This window comes from Populus nigra, chromosome 3, assembly GCF_951802175.1.
Source record: "Populus nigra chromosome 3, ddPopNigr1.1, whole genome shotgun sequence".
In the NCBI taxonomy this organism is placed as follows: domain Eukaryota; kingdom Viridiplantae; phylum Streptophyta; class Magnoliopsida; order Malpighiales; family Salicaceae; genus Populus; species Populus nigra.
The window spans coordinates 4821907-4841464 of record NC_084854.1 but is presented as its reverse complement, the minus strand read 5'-3'; the positions used below and the strand labels follow the sequence as shown (position 1 = coordinate 4841464).

Genomic DNA, 19558 nt, shown 5'->3' with positions numbered 1-19558 from the left:
ATATTGAAAAAACACAACTTTTTTCTTATAAACATAGAGTATATACCAACAGACTTTCAATCTCACATTGAAAAATTAAAAGCTTCTTCTAGTATTTATTTAGTAAACTTTGATAAGGGTTGTAACCAACAAAGAAAAGATGGTAGGCTCGCACATATAAGGTTGAATCGAGTTAGTGAAAAACCATCGATTCTTCCCTATGCACGTGAGGCAATGCTTATGCTAAATGTACATTACCTTTGGTCTTCCTTGATAATTTATTCTATTCAACATGCATGCCATATAAAATATATGCCCCCTAATTATTCATTCATTCTTTTGCTTATTAATTGATTTATTCAACCTGTTTAGAAAAATTATAACCTTGTGCACAAGAGTTGGAATACTTATCTTTTTTTATAAATTAAACATTAAAAAAATTATCACAATCTAATTAAAACATAAAATTAAAATTTATTTTTAAAAAATAACATATCAAATAATGCATTGTTATTACGGTACATTCACCTCTTTATAAACTAAACATTAAAAAATCATCATAATCTAATCAAAACATAAACTCAAAATTTATTTTTAAAAAATAACATATCAAATAATGCATTATTATTAAAAAATAAAAATAAAAAACTAAAAAAAAAAGAGAAAAAAGAATGAGGCCAGGCCAAGCCAGCGTTTGGCCCATGCCTTAAGGCCCCGTGTGTGGGTCTGCAATGTCAGGTCCAATCACATGGACCTTTATTATTTTTTTGTTAGATAATAGGGCAGATGACATGTCATTCGCTGCAACTGAATTTCAAAAAAAAAGATGTGTCGTTTGGCATGCCTAGATTCCGGCCATCATAGCGAACGAAAAATCAGGGTGGTTGGTTTTTTTCTTTTAGAAATCCATTTTCAACTCAAAATACCCTAATAACCTTTTTAAATCAATCCTTAACCTTCGAAAGTGCAAAAAATCAGTCAAAAACCCAAAATCAACCCAGAAACCAATTTCTTCTCAATCTCAGATATGGTTTTTTAGGCATTTTAAGGTTAAAAAAAATCCAAGTCAAACTCCCCTTATCACATGAAATCATTTGAAACAAAAGGCTAATGTTTTGGTAGCCAGAATCGAAGAAATGATATTTTTTCTCTTAAAGCAGGATTCCAATCATTTTCTCTCTTATCATCTCACTCACTAAAAACTGAAAAATAATAAAAATAAAGTTTAGTATTGAAATGAAAGTTTAAAAAATGCGAAGGATTGGTCACCTTATAGTAAAAACATATGGGGGACAAAAATATACTTCACAAATAAATTTAAACGTGTCACCCATGTTATCTTTGTTTTGCACTTTAGTCCATTGTTTTTCAATTCAACTCACCCATAAAAAAAACATTTAATTAAGCTATAATTTGGGCTCAATTATATTAAAACAAAGTTCGAGGATCAAATTGAACTTTTTAAAAAATTATACTATTATAGTTCATAGTGAAATATAAAAGAATGAATAGTAATTCGTGTATAGAAAAAACTCCACATCAGCTTTATGTATAATTTCTGGAGCTAATTACAATTAAGAAAAGTGCTGATATCATTATGAAAAAACGTGATGCTTCAGTATGCATCACTGACTCATTAGCTACACTTAACGACTAATTAATAACAAATTAATAAATATCAATACCATTTTATTAATTTAATTAAAAATTTTTGTATCTTTTTTCAATTAAGATCTTGAAAACTGGCAACAATCAACTCAATAAAAACAATCAATTGTACAAGAATATCTATTAATTATTGAAAATATTTCTCTTATGCAAGGAAATATATTGTACTCTTGTCAATGCATATGGATACACCAAGTCCATACAAGAGAGGCAATGGTTGTATAAGCTAGAGCATGGCAATCAAGAAATGGCGCATGCATGTGAAAGATTGTTCTACGTACTTTTAGAAGGTTGACTAAATTTCAGGCTACATAAACGGATACCAAACCCTCTTCAACCTACCGAATTTGAAACTAAAATTTGAGTAATTAACCTAAGATTGTCCAAAAGTTTGCCCCGAATATAGATTTACGTGCATGGAACTTTCTCTATGTTTAACCATTAGAATCGCCAAACAACCTAATTACCACATGTAATAACAGCCTAATTACCCCATTTGATCATATTCCAAAATAATACCTACTCTGATTGCAGTCTCTCGTCCTCAAACCTCGAGAAACCCCACGTTTCCATCCCCGAATCTCTCCATTAAGCTAGCACAAACACACGCATACAAACTCACTATCCCACATTCCAGCCAACCATTATATGTATATAAATATATAACTAGCAACTGAATTCTTTCCCACACATCACATTTATAGCTAGCTCAAATAATTAACCATCTTCTAAGAGATCCAAGAGCCTAACCGCTTCTTTCCTTCGCTTTATATATAAACCCCGCAGCCATTCTAGCAAAAACACATCCAATTCTCTCATTCTCTATAAATCATTCCCTTTAATATTTCTCTACTTGTTCTTGGATTCTCTAATAGGCTCTTGGATTCTGAGTTTGATTTGTTTTGTTTTTGCCTCATGGGTACCTCGATGAGATCATGGATGGCCATTTTGATCATGGTTTGGCTTACTCTCGTTCAAGGAATTTTTGTGGCTGTTGATGCTACTTTTAACTACAAGGATGCCCTTACTAAGTCCATTATTTTCCTAGAAGCACAAAGATCAGGAAAACTTCCTCCAAACCATAGGCCACAATGGAGAGGAGATTCTGGTCTCGACGATGGTAAACTTGCAAATGTGAGTCCCCTCCCTAATTTCTCTACAATGTTATTCATCAACGTTGCATGAACACTTATGATCTTTGTTAATGATTTCAATTATCTTGCTTGAACTTGTTTTAGGTGGACCTTGTTGGGGGATATTATGATGCAGGAGACAATGTGAAATATGGACTGCCAATGGCTTTTACTGTCACCACTCTGGCTTGGGGTGCTCTCGCTTATCACAAAGAGCTCCATGCCACAGGCGAGCTGCCCCATGTACGTTCTGCCATTAAATGGGGCACAGATTATTTTCTTAAAGCCAGTTCCAGGAAGAACCGTTTGTACGTGCAGGTAACATATATAATTTTTCATATTCATTAATTATATCATAAATGATTTAATCTTAATTTGAGTGGCTGATAATTGTTTGTTGGGTGCGAATTATATAAAGGTGGGAGACCCAGTGCTGGATCATCAATGTTGGGTTAGACCAGAAAATATGAGGACACCAAGAACTGTGTTGAGGATTGATGAGAATAACCCAGGAACAGAGATTGCAGCTGAAACTTCAGCTGCAATGGCTGCTGCTTCCATTGTATTTCGACACACTAATCGTACCTATTCCCGTAGACTCCTCAACAAAGCCAAGTTGGTAGGGTTTTTTCATCCACATTAGTGTTTCCCTTAGTTAATTTGTTCTTTACCTATCTTTTCTCATTTCTATTCTTGCAATGTTGGGATTGTCTTGATTGTACAAATTATATCTTTTGTGATTGATTATTTCTTTTTATTTCCCTTCTTTTTCAGCTGTTTGAATTTGCTAAAACACACAAGAAAACCTTTGATGGAGAATGCCCATTTTATTGCTCTTTCTCAGGCTACAATGTAAGCTCTCTCCCCCTCTCTCAAGTAAAATATAGATTATATGTTTAATATGGGACACAAGCAAGATGGCGATGGATATCTACAAGGATGACAATAGTATTATATTCATGGCTTATGTGTTTATTATATCTATATCTAATAGGTAAAAAAATTAAAAACTTATACTTTATTTATCTTATTTTAGATATTCATACAACTATATATTATTTAAATTCTATTGTTATTCAACATAAAATAAAATAATACATATAAGCATACTAAACTTATTATGCATATTTAAGGAAGTTTATTTATAAGCATACTAAAAATATCGAGAAATAAATGTTATCTTAATTAAGCTAGTGAATATTGATGGAAATGCAGGATGAGCTGTTGTGGTCAGCAACATGGTTGTACAAGGCCACCAATAAGCCTATGTACTTAAAGTACATCAAAGAAGAAGCCACTAGTGCTGCTGTGGCTGAGTTTAGCTGGGACCTTAAATACGCTGGAGCCCAAGTCCTCCTCTCTAAGGTGAGAATCATCTCTCTCTCTTTCCCTCTGAAAATGGTAAATGATTTCACTCAAATATGGTTCGTTAGTACTAATTTTCTGAAGCTAAATAATCACAGATTGAGATGATATAATTTTCACTTGATATAATTGCAGCTGTATTTTGAGGGAGTGAAGGATTTGGAATCCTATAAGAAAGATGCTGACAGTTTTATATGCTCAGTGCTCCCTGGTAGCCCCTTCCATCAAGTATATATCTCTCCTGGTGGTATGATTAACTTGAGAGATGGGGCCAACACTCAATATGTTACCAGCACAGCTTTCTTGTTTAGTGTCTACAGTGATATCCTTGCCGAACACAATCAAAAAGTACAGTGTGGAAACCAAGCATTTGACTCTACCCGCGTCATGGCATTCGCCAAGCAACAGATAGATTACTTGCTAGGGAGCAACCCTGAAAAAAGATCATATATGGTAGGGTTTGGACACAATCCACCAGTGCAAGCACACCATAGAGGCGCTTCTGTTCCAGTGATGTCTACTAATACAATAGTGAACTGTGGCAAGAGCTTTGCTAACTGGTTCAACAAGGATGCACCAAACCCTCATGAACTAACTGGTGCCTTTGTGGGTGGACCTGACCGGTTCGACAACTTTGTTGATAAGCGTTGGGATTCATCTAAAACCGAGCCTTGCACGTACGTTAACTCTATTTCAGTTGGTGTTTTGGCAAAGCTTGCAACAGATGGCCGTGTCTAATAATCAGTCACTAATCCATTCCATTATCTGTTGTTTAGTGATTCATCACGAGCACTCAAAGTACGTGCGTGCGTGCGTGTGTGTGTGTGTTTCTATATATATATATAGTCCAAAGACTGAATTTTGCATGCCTCAACACTTCTTCTTTTTCCATCAATTCCATTGACACCAGAGAATATAATGATATGTAATGTGATTTTCAGTGGTGTTTAGTGTAGGGAAATAAAGCTAGTGTAGTTTTGCTAGCATTCTATCTGGGTATGTATATTTTTCCACACAAAGTGGATTAATTTGCAACTATGAACAGAGACACTGGTTGCCCTAATTGTGAACTATAATTGAATCTTGGCTATGATCATTTGCGAGGATATGGCACTTCAATTTGCATTTGTAGAACGATGGGTTATGTTGTTGAGATACATTACTGGTTTTTATACTTCTTTTCTTTCTTTATCAAACCAAATATTTTACAAGAAAGGGTTTGATTTGATATATCATGTTTGTTAAATCCTAGTCTTTTAGATTCTAAGATGGCATGGATTATTTCATATGTTTATTAATTTTTTTAAAAAATTACCTAATTTAATCATTTATCCTCTAAATCTTTTTATGGATGTTAAGAAAATTCCATTTTTATACAATCTCTCGTAACAGTTTTTATTTTGAAAAAAAATCCTTTTATAAGCTGAAATATAAGATTAAGAAAAATAGAATTGCAGACAACTGATGTATCTTCCATTGATTGAACTCTTGTGTATATATACACTTACGCGCTGTGTTTTTCTGGTCTCCTTCAACCTTTTGCGGCATCCATTTAGAGATAAGCTAACAACATTATCCTATGGTTTAAAAGACAAACATTGGTTGTAATAGATACCTAGGATATATATATATATATATATATATATATATATATATAGAGAGAGAGAGAGAGAGAGAGAGAGAGAGAGAGAGAGAGAGAGAGGAGTACACCAATCAACAGACCTCAAATGCAATGCCTTGAAGCGGGAGTTTAGTCTATAAATGGAGAAAGCTGAAGACCATGAAATAGTTTACCTTGTTCTTCAGACAAAAACAGAATGGAGAAGGACAATTTATCACATGGACTAATTTAATGAAATCCGGAGAAAATCAAAAGAACTTTGACTCATAAAAGCTAATAATTAATTACACTGAAAATTACAAATTATACTTTAACCCTCCCTTTTAATTTGTAATCTTTAGAAACTCAAATTGTTGAAATTTTTCAACTACAACAAGTTTTGTGAGAATATCTGCAGATTGATCATTTGTATTGATAAACTTCAGTTGTTTTTCTTTTTTGCTAACCATGTCTTTGATAAAATGATGTTTTAACTGCATATGTTTTAATTTTGTATGAAAAACTGGATTTTTGATCATTACAATTGCTAACATGTTATCATATAATATGACAGTAGGATCAATGACCTTTTTTTATGCAAATCAAAAAGAATTCTCGTCAACCACATTGATTGACATACTATTTTATTTATAGAAATGTATTTTGCCTTTGCAGAAGATAAAGCTATAGAATTCTGTTTCCTTGAACACCATGAAATTATATTTGTTTTTAGACAAAACACATAACCAGATGTACTCTTTCTATCATCGCAGCTTCCAGCCCAATTACTGTCGGAATAACCAATCAACCTGTTATCTTCTTGTTTCTTATACAAGATTCCATGATGCTTTGTTCTTTAAAGATATCGCATGATTTTTTTTGTTGCTGTAAAATGAAGTTTGCGGAAATCCTTCATAAATCTGGAAATAATACTTACCGAGAATAATATATCAGGTCTTAAATTTGTGAGATAGATTAAAGATCCATCAAGACTTTGAAAAATCTTAGAATCCACCTTCACAGCACCATCATTCTATTGTGACTTCTTATTTGCTGCCATAAAAGATGTTATTGGTTTATATTTTGACATGTTGAATTTCTTGAAAAGATCCGCAACATATTTTTCTTGTGAAATAGAAATTCTCCTAAAGATCGCTTCACTTGAATGCCAAGAAAATATCTCATTAATCTAAGACTTGACATTTTGAATTCTTTCATTGTAGCATTCTTGAATTCTGCAATCATACCTTTACTTGTTCCCGCATATATTAGATCATCAATATAGAGTCGGACCATTAAAAAGTCTTTTCCATTTTTCTCCACATAGAGTGATGATTCAGATTGACTTCTTTCAAATCCATTCTGATGAAAATAAAGATCAATTTTGTTGTTCCATGTTGTTGGTGTCTGTTTTAATCCATAAAGAGCTTTATAAAGTCTATAAATTTTTTCTTCTTTTCCTTTTAATTCATATCTTCGAGGTTGTTCAACATAGACCTTTTCCTGCAATTCTCCATTAAGAAATGTTGACTTAACATCAAATTGAAAAACCTGCAATTAAAGTTGTGCAACTAAGGCAAGAACTATTCTGATAGTTTCCATTCTTGTAACAAGTGCAAAGGCATCTATAAAATCAAATTCAGGCTGTTGTGAGTAGCCTTTTGCAACAATTCTAGCATTATGCTTCTGAATATTGCCATCCTCATTGTATTTGACCTTGAACACCCATTTTAAGTTCACTGCCTTCTTTTCTTTGGGGAGATTAACTAACTTCCATGTTTGATTTTTTTCAATACTTATCATCTCTTCATTCATAGCTTTCCTTCATTCTTCATTTCTTACTGGTTCTTCAAAATTCAAAGGTTCACCTGAAAAGAAAGTAAAATGACAAGAAATGTTAGTTAATGGTCGAAATCTCCTTGGAGGAGATTCCAAGTTTGATTCTTCATTAGAACTTGATGAGCTTCCATCATTCTGAGAATTTGAACCAATTTTATTTTGAGAAGAAGAATTGGAAACATCAAGCTGCTTTGGAACTTCAAGTAACTCCAGTGTTGCTAATTCTGGATTGACTGAATCTTTCCATTTCCAAGTTGTAGATTCAAAAAAATAACATCTCTGGAAAGAAGTAACCGATCCTTTCTAGCATTGAAGAGTTGAAAGCCTTTTGATTCATCATTATAGCCAATGAAGATAAGTCTCTCTCCTTTCTTATCAAACTTGTCTCTGCTTTGAGAAAGAATAAGAGCATAAGCAATACTGTCAAAGACTTTAAGATGATTGACATCAGGTTTTTGTTTATGCCATGCTTCAACCCATAACTTATTAGGAAGTCTTTTCCCCTTTAACATGCTTCTTGCCATTTCTTCAATAGCTTTATTCTTCCTTTCTACAACTCTATTCTGCTGAGGAGTATGTTGAACAATAAGTTGCCTTTGAATACCATTCTCTTTGCAATAATCAAGAAAAGGCTTGTTGTGGATAAACTCTCCCCCACAATATATCCTTAGAGTCTTTATCTGGCACTCACTTTGCAATTAGATAAAAATTAAAATAAAGAAATAAATTAAAGGGCAATTATAAATTTTCTATTGGAGAGTGAAATTAAAAAGAAAATAACTTTAAGAAAAAGATAAAAAATTCAAAAGAATGAGGACCAAATTGAAAAAAATAATATACTATAAACTTGAATTGAATGATGAAATTGAAACTAATAAAATTTTGATAAAAGGGCCAAGGAAAAAAAAATAAAAAATCAAAAGAATAAGTAGCGAATCAAAAAAAAAAATATATGACAAATTAGGATTGAATAATAAAATTAAAAACAAATAAATTTTTTACCAAAAAGTCAAGAACAAAAACCAAAATTCAAAAAAATAAGAACTGAAGTTGGAATATCGACAAGAAAAAGGACCAACTTGTTATTTTTTAGGGAGGAGAGAGAAAATAAGTTGAAAAAAAACCTTATTGGCAATAAACTGTCCTACCTCCACCGACACTCATCGCACCAATAAAAAGGAGAACATAATGAATCTTCCAACGACACGGTGTGAGGGCATTTTTTGCCAGTGGAAAGGCACCTTCCATGTGTCAACATCTTTTTCAATTGAAATATTAATTAATCATTGTTAAAAGATCAAAATACCCTTGGACACATGGTTTAATTTTTTTATTTAAAAGGTAAACTTGTCATTTTACTATATTAAAAAGACACAAATGCCACTATATACTCGTTTTTAAAACTGACATGAATGGTAATTAGGTTATTTTGATGTTTTTAAAATACCAGAGAAGACTCTTATACTCCCAATCAATTTTTTAATAATTTATGGATTGCATGAAAAAACCGAACCAAGACATTTATTTTATTTTTGAAAGGGCAAACACTGGAACTACACTACAATGCAGTGGAGCGTAGAAAAGTATATCTATGGCCGAATAAACTTACCTTCCATTTTAGCTTTTTTGTTATTTAAATTGCAAATTGGGTGTCCATTTACTCTTAATTGAGTAACTCGCGGTAAATCTTGAACTTTGGATCCGAAAGGACACTAGCCAAAGCAAAAGGCACAACTGCGCAAGTCTTGTGAGGGCATTTTGTGCTCCAAGCCATACCCCTCCACCGTCTTCCATGGGTCTCCTCTTGGCCATGCGTTTGGAAAGTTATTTTAGGTAATAACTCCTGCATGTGTTTCGCTGATATAATCCAATACTGTCCCTCGAAATGTAGTGTTGTCCTTCAAAGCTGGATTTTTGCTACATTTCGGATCCCTTGATTCAGGCCAGTAGATAAGCTAGAATATCACTCAACCTATAGGTCATTAAATTGACATGTCAAAGAGTTTTTTTCTTAAAAAACATATCTAAAATAACGTCCTTTTGGATAGTTTTTTTTAAAAAAAAAAAAACTAAAACAATATCATTTTGAAAAAAACAATTAATGAGTTTTACCTGTTAATATATTTTTTAAAAAAAATATTGACAAGTTCACCAAGATTTAACACACCACCAGACTTGATCTAAGACTCGAGCTGGTTCCCAAATCAACTCGTAAGGTCAAGTTCTAAAAATTGATTATCGGAGATGAACCTTCTATTACAGATACCGTAGTGCAAACATTACCTTGGTAGGTGATTGACTCCAGATAAAAAATCTATCCATGTATGATCTCCAATTTCTTAATTGAGGCCCTACATCATCTCCAATCACAGGGATCGCAATTGCCATGCAAGGATTAGCTTCCACAACGCGACTGCAAAAGAGAAGAAGTGTGGTTCCTCCTTAATTAAATCTTAAAACAATCATCAACATCCATATTAGAGCATTAATGATAAGTTTCTTTCTCCAAACTTTCCTTTGTCAGTGTGTGGGCGGATGCCCTCTGTGCCCACGCTGTGACTTCACCCCTGCTTGTGGTCGGTGTGGCCTAGCCAGCCATAGAGGAGCCATGCTCCTCGCCCACCCACTCCCTGTGATAAAAGCCTAAATGGCTTAGGATTGTTGTCGCCTTCTAGGAGCAGTTTCGGTGGTGGTAAACTGGTAATTTGAACCTATATTTGCCGATGTTAGCTGGGTTTTTTTTGTCATTCTAACTGTTGAAACAAGTCCTCATTGCAATGTTAGCTGGTTTTTCTTCGTGGACTTTGTCAGGCTTCTTATTGGTTTGATCCCATCTAGTCTTCAGACCTGGTCCAATAACATATCTTATTTGTTCAAAAATCAAACGAAGAAATTAAACTCAAAAAATTATATGTATATATAATTTAAAACATGCTATTATAGGGAAACCCTCATGTTAGTCTCCAACTTGTATATCCATTCTCAATTACATTTATAACCTATGAATTTTATCAATTAGGTTCCAAACATTTCCAAATATTCTCAATTATTGTTTTTTTTTTTGTCAACGTTGTCGGTATTTTTGTCAAATCTTCTCAAAACCGATGTCTGTTTTAGACATAAATATACATATTATATTAAAAAAAATGTGAATACTCATAAAAAACAGTTCCTCTATTTTTAAAAGATAAATTAATTAATCTTTTTTTAAAATAAATTAATTTATTTTTTTAATATTTATTTATTCATTTCCTTCCCTCTATTTTCTTAAAAATAAAAAACGTAAATGAACAGAAAGGACTAAATAATTAGTTTTTAAAATAAAATAACTAATTAATTCATTTATCAAAACTAGAAGGACTTAGTTTTATAATTTAGACCGCAGGGATGCATTGGAAACCTTGGACTCCAAGGGTGAGTCATCTCCACGTGACTATTGAGGATTAGGACAGGATTGAGGATGAGGATGAATATTGAAAGTGACCTTACCCGCAACACGTGGTCGTATGGTCTTTCAATTTCAGTGGACACATGGGTCCCACAAAACCAACATCATTTTATTTCATTTTCCCCTGTGCCTTGTGGAGAGAGAAAGAAAACCAACCAAGTCTTCTTCCCCCCCTCTCCAGGACAGGAAGCGGGACCCACTCTCAAATACCCAACCCAATCCTAGCCGTTGATTGTTTGTTTTCTGGATTCCTACTCTATCTATCTAGCTATCTACCTGATCTAGCTGGATTTAGCTGTTACAAACTGTAACAATCATATTCCACCCGCTTGAGTTGAGCTTGAGCTACCTACCTAGCTAAGCCGTCGAGCAGTAATATTCAAGCCGACTTGAAATATTAGCCGCCATTACGATTTCCGTCACCAGTCTATAACATCCTAATTAATAACTTTAATAGTGATTCATTCCATATATTTTTAATAATAATAATAATAATAATAATAATAAAATGTACTCAAAACTTAGAAGTTATAAAATAAAGATTTTTAATTTTTTAATCTTATATAAGATAATAATTCTTATCAAACAATTTCTTACGCCACAATAAAAACTATCATTTTCTCAAATATATATATATATATATATATATATATATATATGTGGCGCATACAATTTTGTTTAAGAATATAAAATAATAGGATATTTTATGGATAAAATGCTCGGGGAATAAATGGATTCTCAAGTTATTGACTAATTAATTTCAGTACCTAATCCTTGCACGACTTTGTTGTCGAGGACGTCATAAAATATATGGGGAAAAAAAGAGATAATGATGGGATAATGGGCGTGGAGCTGAGCCAAATAAATAAGTAAATAAATAAAAAAGATGTGGGTGTTATGAAAAAACGTGAAATTAAAAACGTGTGGGGCCATGAATATGGATAAGGCTAAGCGAGGAGTTTCGTCAGTTACACGTAATGGCATCGATCGAAGACACAAGAAGATAAAGATACTTGAACGTGTCTTAATTTTGAACCACTACCACCCTTTCCTCTTGCCACCTGGCCCCACCTCTTTATATTTCTTTTGTCCCCTCGTATTCTAACATTTGGGCTTCACTTTTGGTCGGCATTTACTTTTACTTTTACTTTTCCTCTTTTTTTTTTTCTCTCTCTCTTTTAATTCACTAATTTATAGATTGCTGTATGGAATTACGTGTCTTAATTTCAAATTTCCAAGGAGGCACGTTAATATTAGTAAATCAAGTTTTTTTTTTTTGTCATTTTCACAATCAAATTATTGTAATTTTAAGATGTAGGAGTGATGGCCAGAGAGATTTGTTCACTGTTTTTATTTCTTGAGTTATTGTAAAAAATCGGCTAGTAAAAATATAAAAGGTCAATACAAATTAATTTGAAAATTATAGCGACCGTTGAACCAAAAATCAAGTCAGTCATTACACGGAGTCAAATCTTAAGTCTTGAAATAAATGTTGTTGATTATGGGAATTCAAATCCTCAATTTATTCTTCTTTTAATCTTAATAAATATTGTTGTTTTTTAAGATGTTATTAAGTAATAATTTTTATATTTTTTAAAAATTATTCTTGATATCAATATATTAAAATAATTTTAAAGTTAGTTTTAAATAAATAATATTTTTTTTAAAACATCGTTTCAAACTGCATATAATATATTGGAAAATGGAGGCAATTTTTTAAAGCAGCCATGGTATGGTACCCTATCCTTTTCCCTCATTTCTATATTAGAGTTGCAAACAAGCCATTCTAATTGTCAATTTTGGGTAGTTTCTTCAATTATTAAAAATAAATAAATAAAAATTCAAAACAAAATCACCATCACACATCTATGATTTTCTTGTTATTTTAAGCATAAAATTCGACACCGCATCAAATTCCACCTTCGTAAAATTGTCTTTTAATCTTATATATAAGAAGCTGCCGTATTAGGATATATTTATTAATATAGAAATAGGGTTTCCCCACCCTTTTTTTTTTATTATAAGAAGCTACCGTATTAGGATATATTTATTAATATAGAAAGTTTAAAGAAACACGGAGGATAATAAATGTGCTTTGGTAATCTTATCAGCAAGAAAATTATTATTACTATTTCAAAGAAGAGAAGTATCTCATAATTAACCAAAAAAAAATCATCAATAAAACACAGAAAAAAAAAAGAAAAATGGGATTTATTTCTATAAGTAAAATGATATTCCAATAGAATTTTTTTTACACCACGTAAACAGTTTGGTTCCGTGGAGTAAACACAAAAATATTCCACACACAAGTATATAAAAAGAAAAAGAAAAAGAAAAAGAAGAAAAATAGATAACAAGAACAAAGCATCAAATGTGAAACCAGAAACACAGGATAGCAGCCGTAGCACCTAATTTTTTTAAGTAATTAAAAATTAAAAAATATATAGGAAATTGTAACATCCATCCACGGGGTAGATAAGGATAAGGCTAAACTAAAGGGAAAAGAAACCCCCTCCTTTTTCTCTGTCTTATTTATTAATCATTAAAATTTCAATTTTATTTATTTTCCCAACAGATAGTTTGCTTTCATTTAATTAATTAATTAATTTATATTTCATTCTATATATAACTGAAATCAACACACCACCGCATGTTCTCTTTCTTTATTCAACCCAGATCTTTCTTAAACTAAAGGCAAGAGCCCAGCAAGAAGAACATCCTCTGTTTTCAAACCACAGACACACAAAGAAGAGGAGTTTGTTTTCTTGTCTATCTAGAATTATGACAATAGCAGTGGATCATAATAGTTGTAATAGCGAAAGAATAGGGTGTGTGGCGACCTCGTCGGTGGAGAGGAGGAAGGAGATGGCGGAGGAGTGTAGTCCGTCGTCTTCGACGACATCTTCTTCGTCGTCGATCGGGAAAAATAGTGATCTAACGGATGGTGGAGAAGATGGGTTGGAGGAAAATGAGGTGCAAAGTGCATATAAAGGGACTCTTGATTCCATGGAGGCTTTAGAGGAGGTCTTGCCTATCAGGTATTTTTATAAATAAATAAATATTTCTTTTGGCTTTGCGAGAACCTTTTTCTTTTTCTTTTTTACTTGTAGTTTGGTATAAATTAGTTTTTTTCGGTAAATCTTAATCAATTAGATGTTTTTATTACTGCATTTGATGAGAACTTGATTTTCTTTACAAGAGCGTTTTGCTCTTGAATAAGGGGATCTTTAGAAGTGAAGACCTGAGCTTTTGATTGAATGGGATATGCCCTAGGTATTTAGTTATTTTCTTGACCAAGGAAGCAAGCCAATTTCAGTCACTGCTACCGTTGAGTCTTCATTTAGATCATTATTATGTGCTGGGCAGACTTTTTTTTTCTAATTCCTATGTTCTTTCCTTTTTCATGGTTGTCTCTGTGGAAATAGCAGATGATTTTCTGTTTTTGGCTAGTTTCTGCTTTGTTATGCTCTTTAAAGTTTAGAATTACAAATTGTTTGCAAGATCTGAATAGTGAAACTTATTTCCTTTGCAAGATATGAATAGTGAAACTTATTTCCTCAGAATGGCATCTTATGATTCGAGAATAGCACTGACAACAGTGGGACATTTCATATACAGATTGGGATTTACCAGATTTCTTTAGGGTTTGTCTTGTTTTGGATGTTTAGTTAATTGAACCGTGGAATAATTATGTTGTTTTGCATTATTTTGGACTGATGATTGAGAAATGTTTGCAGGAGAGGTATATCAAATTTCTATAATGGCAAATCAAAGTCTTTCACAAGCCTGTCTGATGCGTCCTCTTCTCCCTCCATAAAAGACATTGCAAAACCAGAGAATGCGTATACGAGGAAACGCAGAAACCTACTTGCTTTCTCTCATGTTTGGGAGAAGACCAGGAGTTTCCCTTACCGAAGTGGGATAGCAAAGAGACCGATTAGCAATAGCAAAAGCACATTGGCTTTAGCAGTTGCCATGAGCAGTTCTGAAAGCATCAGTAGTGCTAGCGAGGATTCGACTTCAACTTCAAAGTCTCCCCCAAATCTTCCACCTCTGCACCCAAGATCCAGGGCTTCTCATAACAATCTAACCTCATTACCATCCCCACGACAAAATTTTTCTCCCTGGCGGTCGTTCTCTTTGGCTGATTTGCAACAGTGTACCATGGTAAATTCGTTTTGTGACAAAACTGATCACTAACTTGATACTTCCATCTTAGTTTGTGCTGATCCGGAAAGACTTTCAATGTTTTATGGGGATGCAGGGAAATGTTTTCTCGTTTTTCATGGTGCTTGCCCCTTGTGCTTGTTTTGAGTTGATGGAATGCCTAAAGGAATACGAATCTTCTCTCGTTCTGTTTTTATCTTTTTGTGATGCTGTTAGGTCTTCAACTACAACCATACGATGCTAGTTTGCGCCTATTTTCCCACCTTGTCTTCACATATGAATAAGCAAGGAACTAGGAGTAGGCGTTAACTCGAAACAGCCACTCCCTTTACCACCGCGATCATGTGGAAAATGCTGATGTAGCTTAGTACCTTGGCGGGTAGAGGACAGCAGCAAGTCCAGAACCAAGCACTCTATATGCTCCTCTGCCAGATGAAGCAGCAGGAGTGCTTCAGCTCACGATCTACCAAGCCTAACAGTTAAAATGAGTGGCTAAGCTATGTTGCTCGGAACCTGAATGGAGAATTTAGAGTCACATTGCCTGGAAGGGAAAGGAAATAACTACAATAGTTGACTGTCCAATTGTCTTTGTATAGATGACAAACAAAAAATAAAACCATAATACAAACAAGCAGAATGTGTCATCGTTCAACACGAGATAAGATTCCACAAAGCGCAGAACCAAGAACTGAGCCTACCAAGAGAATTCCATTGTGAAGGATCTGTTGCAGGAGGTGTGCAATTTTGATAGAGAATTGAATGCTGCAAATACAAACTTGAATAAGCAGAGAAATAAAGAGACAACAAAATACCAAGTACTCGATGAATATTCCTCTGAAAACACATCAGAAGATAGGTTTGAAAATAATTCAATGGTAAATCCGAAAGAGAACAAAGATGATCATCTTTTTCATGAGTAATCAAAGACAGTCTACCGATCCGGGCAGATAGAGCTTTTATCATATACTTCATGAAAAATATTTTTTTAATAAAGTTTTCACTCTGAATATAAAAGAAATTCATTTTAAACTTTACCTCAAGTATGCTAATTAAACATGGTTTTAAAGCAAATTTCCTTACGGACCACCCAAACACGAACCTGTTGTTAACCCTGCTTTGTTCCCAAGTCTCTTGCACAAGTTCTATAAATTTTACCAGCACGCCCTGCAGTATCATCATTCGGTCCAGTTGGTCAATTTTTCTACATGAAACTATGAAACGATTTGCAAAATAAAATACAAATTTATATGTTAATCGACAATTACGCATTATGCAAGAAGAGAATCACCATCAAAATCATTTAATTCCCACTAAGAGATTAATAATCCAGCCTCTTCACTCTTAACATGTTGACCTTATTGTTCAAGTACATATATTTGTGAAAAATCACCTCCAAAATCAATGATAAGCAAATCCTACTCATTGCGGACTCACCTGAAGTGAATACTAGATAAATAGAAAAAAATGAAAAATGAACTATGTATAGTTTGGATCAATAATCACAGTATAAAGATTATATTTATAAGTGTAAAAGTGTTGTTGATAACTAGTTTAATTGTGAGATATTAATGTTTTTATCTATTATCTTGTTCATATCAAACAAATAAAATAACATCATAAGGTATTCTTAGCAAGCATTAATAATAAATAAATGTGAAAATAAAATCTTAGGCATTCTTAGCAAGCAACATTCATAGTGCAGGAAAAAAAACTCAAGCATCAACGGGGTCACACATTATTAGCGACAATATCAACAACATAAATTTCTAGTAGCAGCTCATCACATAAATTATATAATTTTTTATAAACAATAATAATTAAATATATAATATGGATTTCTCAAAATCATCAATCTTCTTTTACATCCTTCAATTGACACAATTACTTTGGTTAGGGTTTTAAGAGGACCTAAATGTACCGATATTAATTTGAAAGATGACATATATTAGTCAAAGGAGATATTCATTAACATTTGAGATATCAAACTTATCTTCTAGAATACTATCGAGTGCTTCATTTGAGATATTTGGATCAATACTCTTTATAGACAATAATGTTTTTACAATCCATGTCGAATTAACAGCTTTAATAGCTGCTAACATGATACAACTATGTTTTTCTTTTAAGGATTTAACCATAAATGTATTGGAACCAGGAATGAAAGAACCATATATTTGCCACGAACAATCCTTGTCCATATATTTTTCTGCAATCTTTTGTTTTTTTATTAATATATATTTTCAAGTGATAACTATGTTTCACTTTCTACCCTCTAAATATATCTCTAAATTCATTGGCATTGCTGAAAACATGAGATTCTTAAAACTTAATAGAATCATCACCTCTAACCTTGAACTTTCTTACATTTAAAATTAAGTTGTGGGATTAATCTTTCTCTTTCTCTACTTCTGATTTATATTGATATTATCCTCATTAATAAACTCATCACTGCTATCACTCTCAGATTTTTTATATTTTATAATATCAATATCATTATCGTCACTACTAATACTCCATTCATTGTCTGAATCTTAAGCATATACAGTTTTATCATTAGAACCATCACCTAACAAGCTATTAATCCAATCATCTTTAGCATCATTTATAAACTAAATCTTCATCATCATAAGGGATATAGCCCTGATCTTCTTTCTCTTCATAATTCTTATTATTACTACACATATTAACTTGTTTAAGCTTCAACATCATTAGCATCACTATCAACAAAACTACTAACATTGACATTAAAATCATCACTTGTTTCAAATTCAACACCATCACCACCAACATAAGCACATGTTTCTCTTTTTTTTTCTTCTTTTATGTATACTAATTACCTTTAACATTGAGGCATCATCCACAATCATATTTTCTTTATCATTCTTTAAGCACAAGTTTGTATCAAATATTTGCTTACATATGAATAAGATATCAATATAAAAAATATAGCCTGAAAATGTAGTCTAAAGAACAATTTCTTTGGACAAATGTTCTGCAACCATGATGAGCAATTATATTCGGCATTATGAATGTGTGTTGCAATGGTAAAGGATATAATATTACATTAATATACGAACAAAAACTCATAAGCAAATTATTAATGATTATACACTACACATAACTAAGCTATAATTTCTGAGTTTTTAATAGGATTATCAAAAATAATTTGCTAATGAGGCTAAACAATAGTAAATCGGGGTCAATAGAAGCTTAATCACATTAATCAAGCATGTAATTAAACAAGAATTACAAGATTAAGTTTGAATAGTAGCCCGTGAAAAAAAATTGGAGTTTTTTTAGAGTTTTCACAAAAAAAAATACTAATTATGGTCAATAACATAATGGGTTATCATACTTGATACATAATGGGTTAACATGCTTAATACAATGGTTTATTGCATATAATTCATGTTATAAGAAAGATTAAGAAATTAGGGTTTTTATGAACAACGATAAATTAAAATTAAAATGAGGGTTGTTTAGATAAACAATAATAAAAGATCTTTCACTACTAGAATTATATTTTTTATGTTGATTATTTTTTAGTAAAGAAAACTAAAATAATTTTTTAGGTTTTCTAGTTTTTCAGGATTGATGTTGTACAATATAAATTTGGGTTATCTAATTACACATCAATAAATTTAGGTTTTTTTTTTAAGTTACATGTACAATCGAATAAATAATTTTTAACAACATAAATTCAAATTAAAATGAGGGTTGTTTAGAAAAATAATAATAAAAGATCTTCCACTACTAGAATTATATTTTTTATGTTGATTATTTTTTAATAAAGAAGACTAAAATAAATTTTTAGGTTTTTTAGTTTTTCCCAATGGATGTTGCACAATATAAATTTGGGTTATCTAATTGCAAATCAACAAATTTAGGTTTTTTTTTTAAATTACATGTTCGAATTATTCTTATAACATAATTTATTGTGCCACGTCAAAGAGCCCCTCTATGTATTTATTTAATCAATCGTACTCTTAACTTATAAATTAGATCAATTACCCTTAATATATATATATATGTGTGTGTGTGTGTGTGTATATATGTGTGTGTGTGTGTGTGTGTGTGTGTGTGTGTGTGTGTGTGTGTGTATGGAATGTTAGCCTAATCAATCTGTAATAATAAGGTGAATAATTAACACAGATACAAAAAAGAAGAAAAGTAAAGGAGGGCATTAAAAGCAAACCTATGCAATTTATACATGGATGGAGGGTGAATCTAGAAATATTAAATAAATTGTTTTTCAAAATGTTTTTATTATTATCTTTTATTTTAAAAATATTAAATTAATATTTTTTATGTATTTTAAAATAATTTTAATGTATCAATTTGAAAAATAAATAAAAAATA

At 32.1% G+C, this 19558-nt stretch overlaps 2 protein-coding genes and 1 long non-coding RNA gene across 4 annotated transcripts; 2 read left to right on the top strand and 1 right to left on the bottom strand.

Annotated features, from left to right (window-relative positions):
• The first annotated feature begins 1880 nt into the window (after nt 1-1880).
• Nucleotides 1881-4883, top strand: LOC133688753 (endoglucanase 16). The gene is given in 7 exon segments (XM_062108356.1): nt 1881-1937; nt 2665-2781; nt 2886-3098; nt 3199-3399; nt 3555-3632; nt 3996-4145; nt 4281-4883. Coding segments are annotated over 7 exon segments (1419 nt in total).
• Nucleotides 4884-7302: 2419 nt separating this feature from the next.
• LOC133687802 (uncharacterized) lies at nt 7303-10496 on the bottom strand. The gene is made up of 2 exons (XR_009841036.1): nt 9868-10496; nt 7303-9556 (listed from the first exon to the last, which is right to left on the bottom strand). It is a non-coding gene; the product is annotated as an uncharacterized LOC133687802 (long non-coding RNA).
• Nucleotides 10497-13662: 3166 nt separating this feature from the next.
• On the top strand, nt 13663-15830 carry LOC133689710 (protein OXIDATIVE STRESS 3 LIKE 1). Of its 2 annotated transcripts, XM_062109704.1 has the most exons (3): nt 13663-14070; nt 14770-15199; nt 15297-15830. In XM_062109704.1, exons 1-3 carry the CDS (start codon nt 13814-13816, stop codon nt 15441-15443), a joined length of 834 nt encoding a protein of 277 aa, XP_061965688.1. In that variant the 5' UTR covers nt 13663-13813; the 3' UTR covers nt 15444-15830. The 2 variants fall into 2 exon arrangements, with proteins under 2 accessions (XP_061965688.1, XP_061965690.1); XM_062109706.1 differs by having other exon boundaries at nt 13670-14070; nt 14770-15395.
• The last annotated feature ends 3728 nt before the right edge of the window (nt 15831-19558 follow it).

Bases quoted from the DNA above. Each gene is read 5' to 3' on its own strand.
- LOC133689710 (XM_062109704.1), top strand. From the start codon at position 13,814: ATGACAATAGCAGTGGATCATAATAGTTGTAATAGCGAAAGAATAGGG. The intron at 14,071-14,769 runs GTATTTTTATAA...AAATGTTTGCAG, and splicing joins GAGGAGGTCTTGCCTATCAG to GAGAGGTATATCAAATTTCT. The intron at 15,200-15,296 runs GTAAATTCGTTT...ATGGGGATGCAG, and splicing joins ATTTGCAACAGTGTACCATG to GGAAATGTTTTCTCGTTTTT.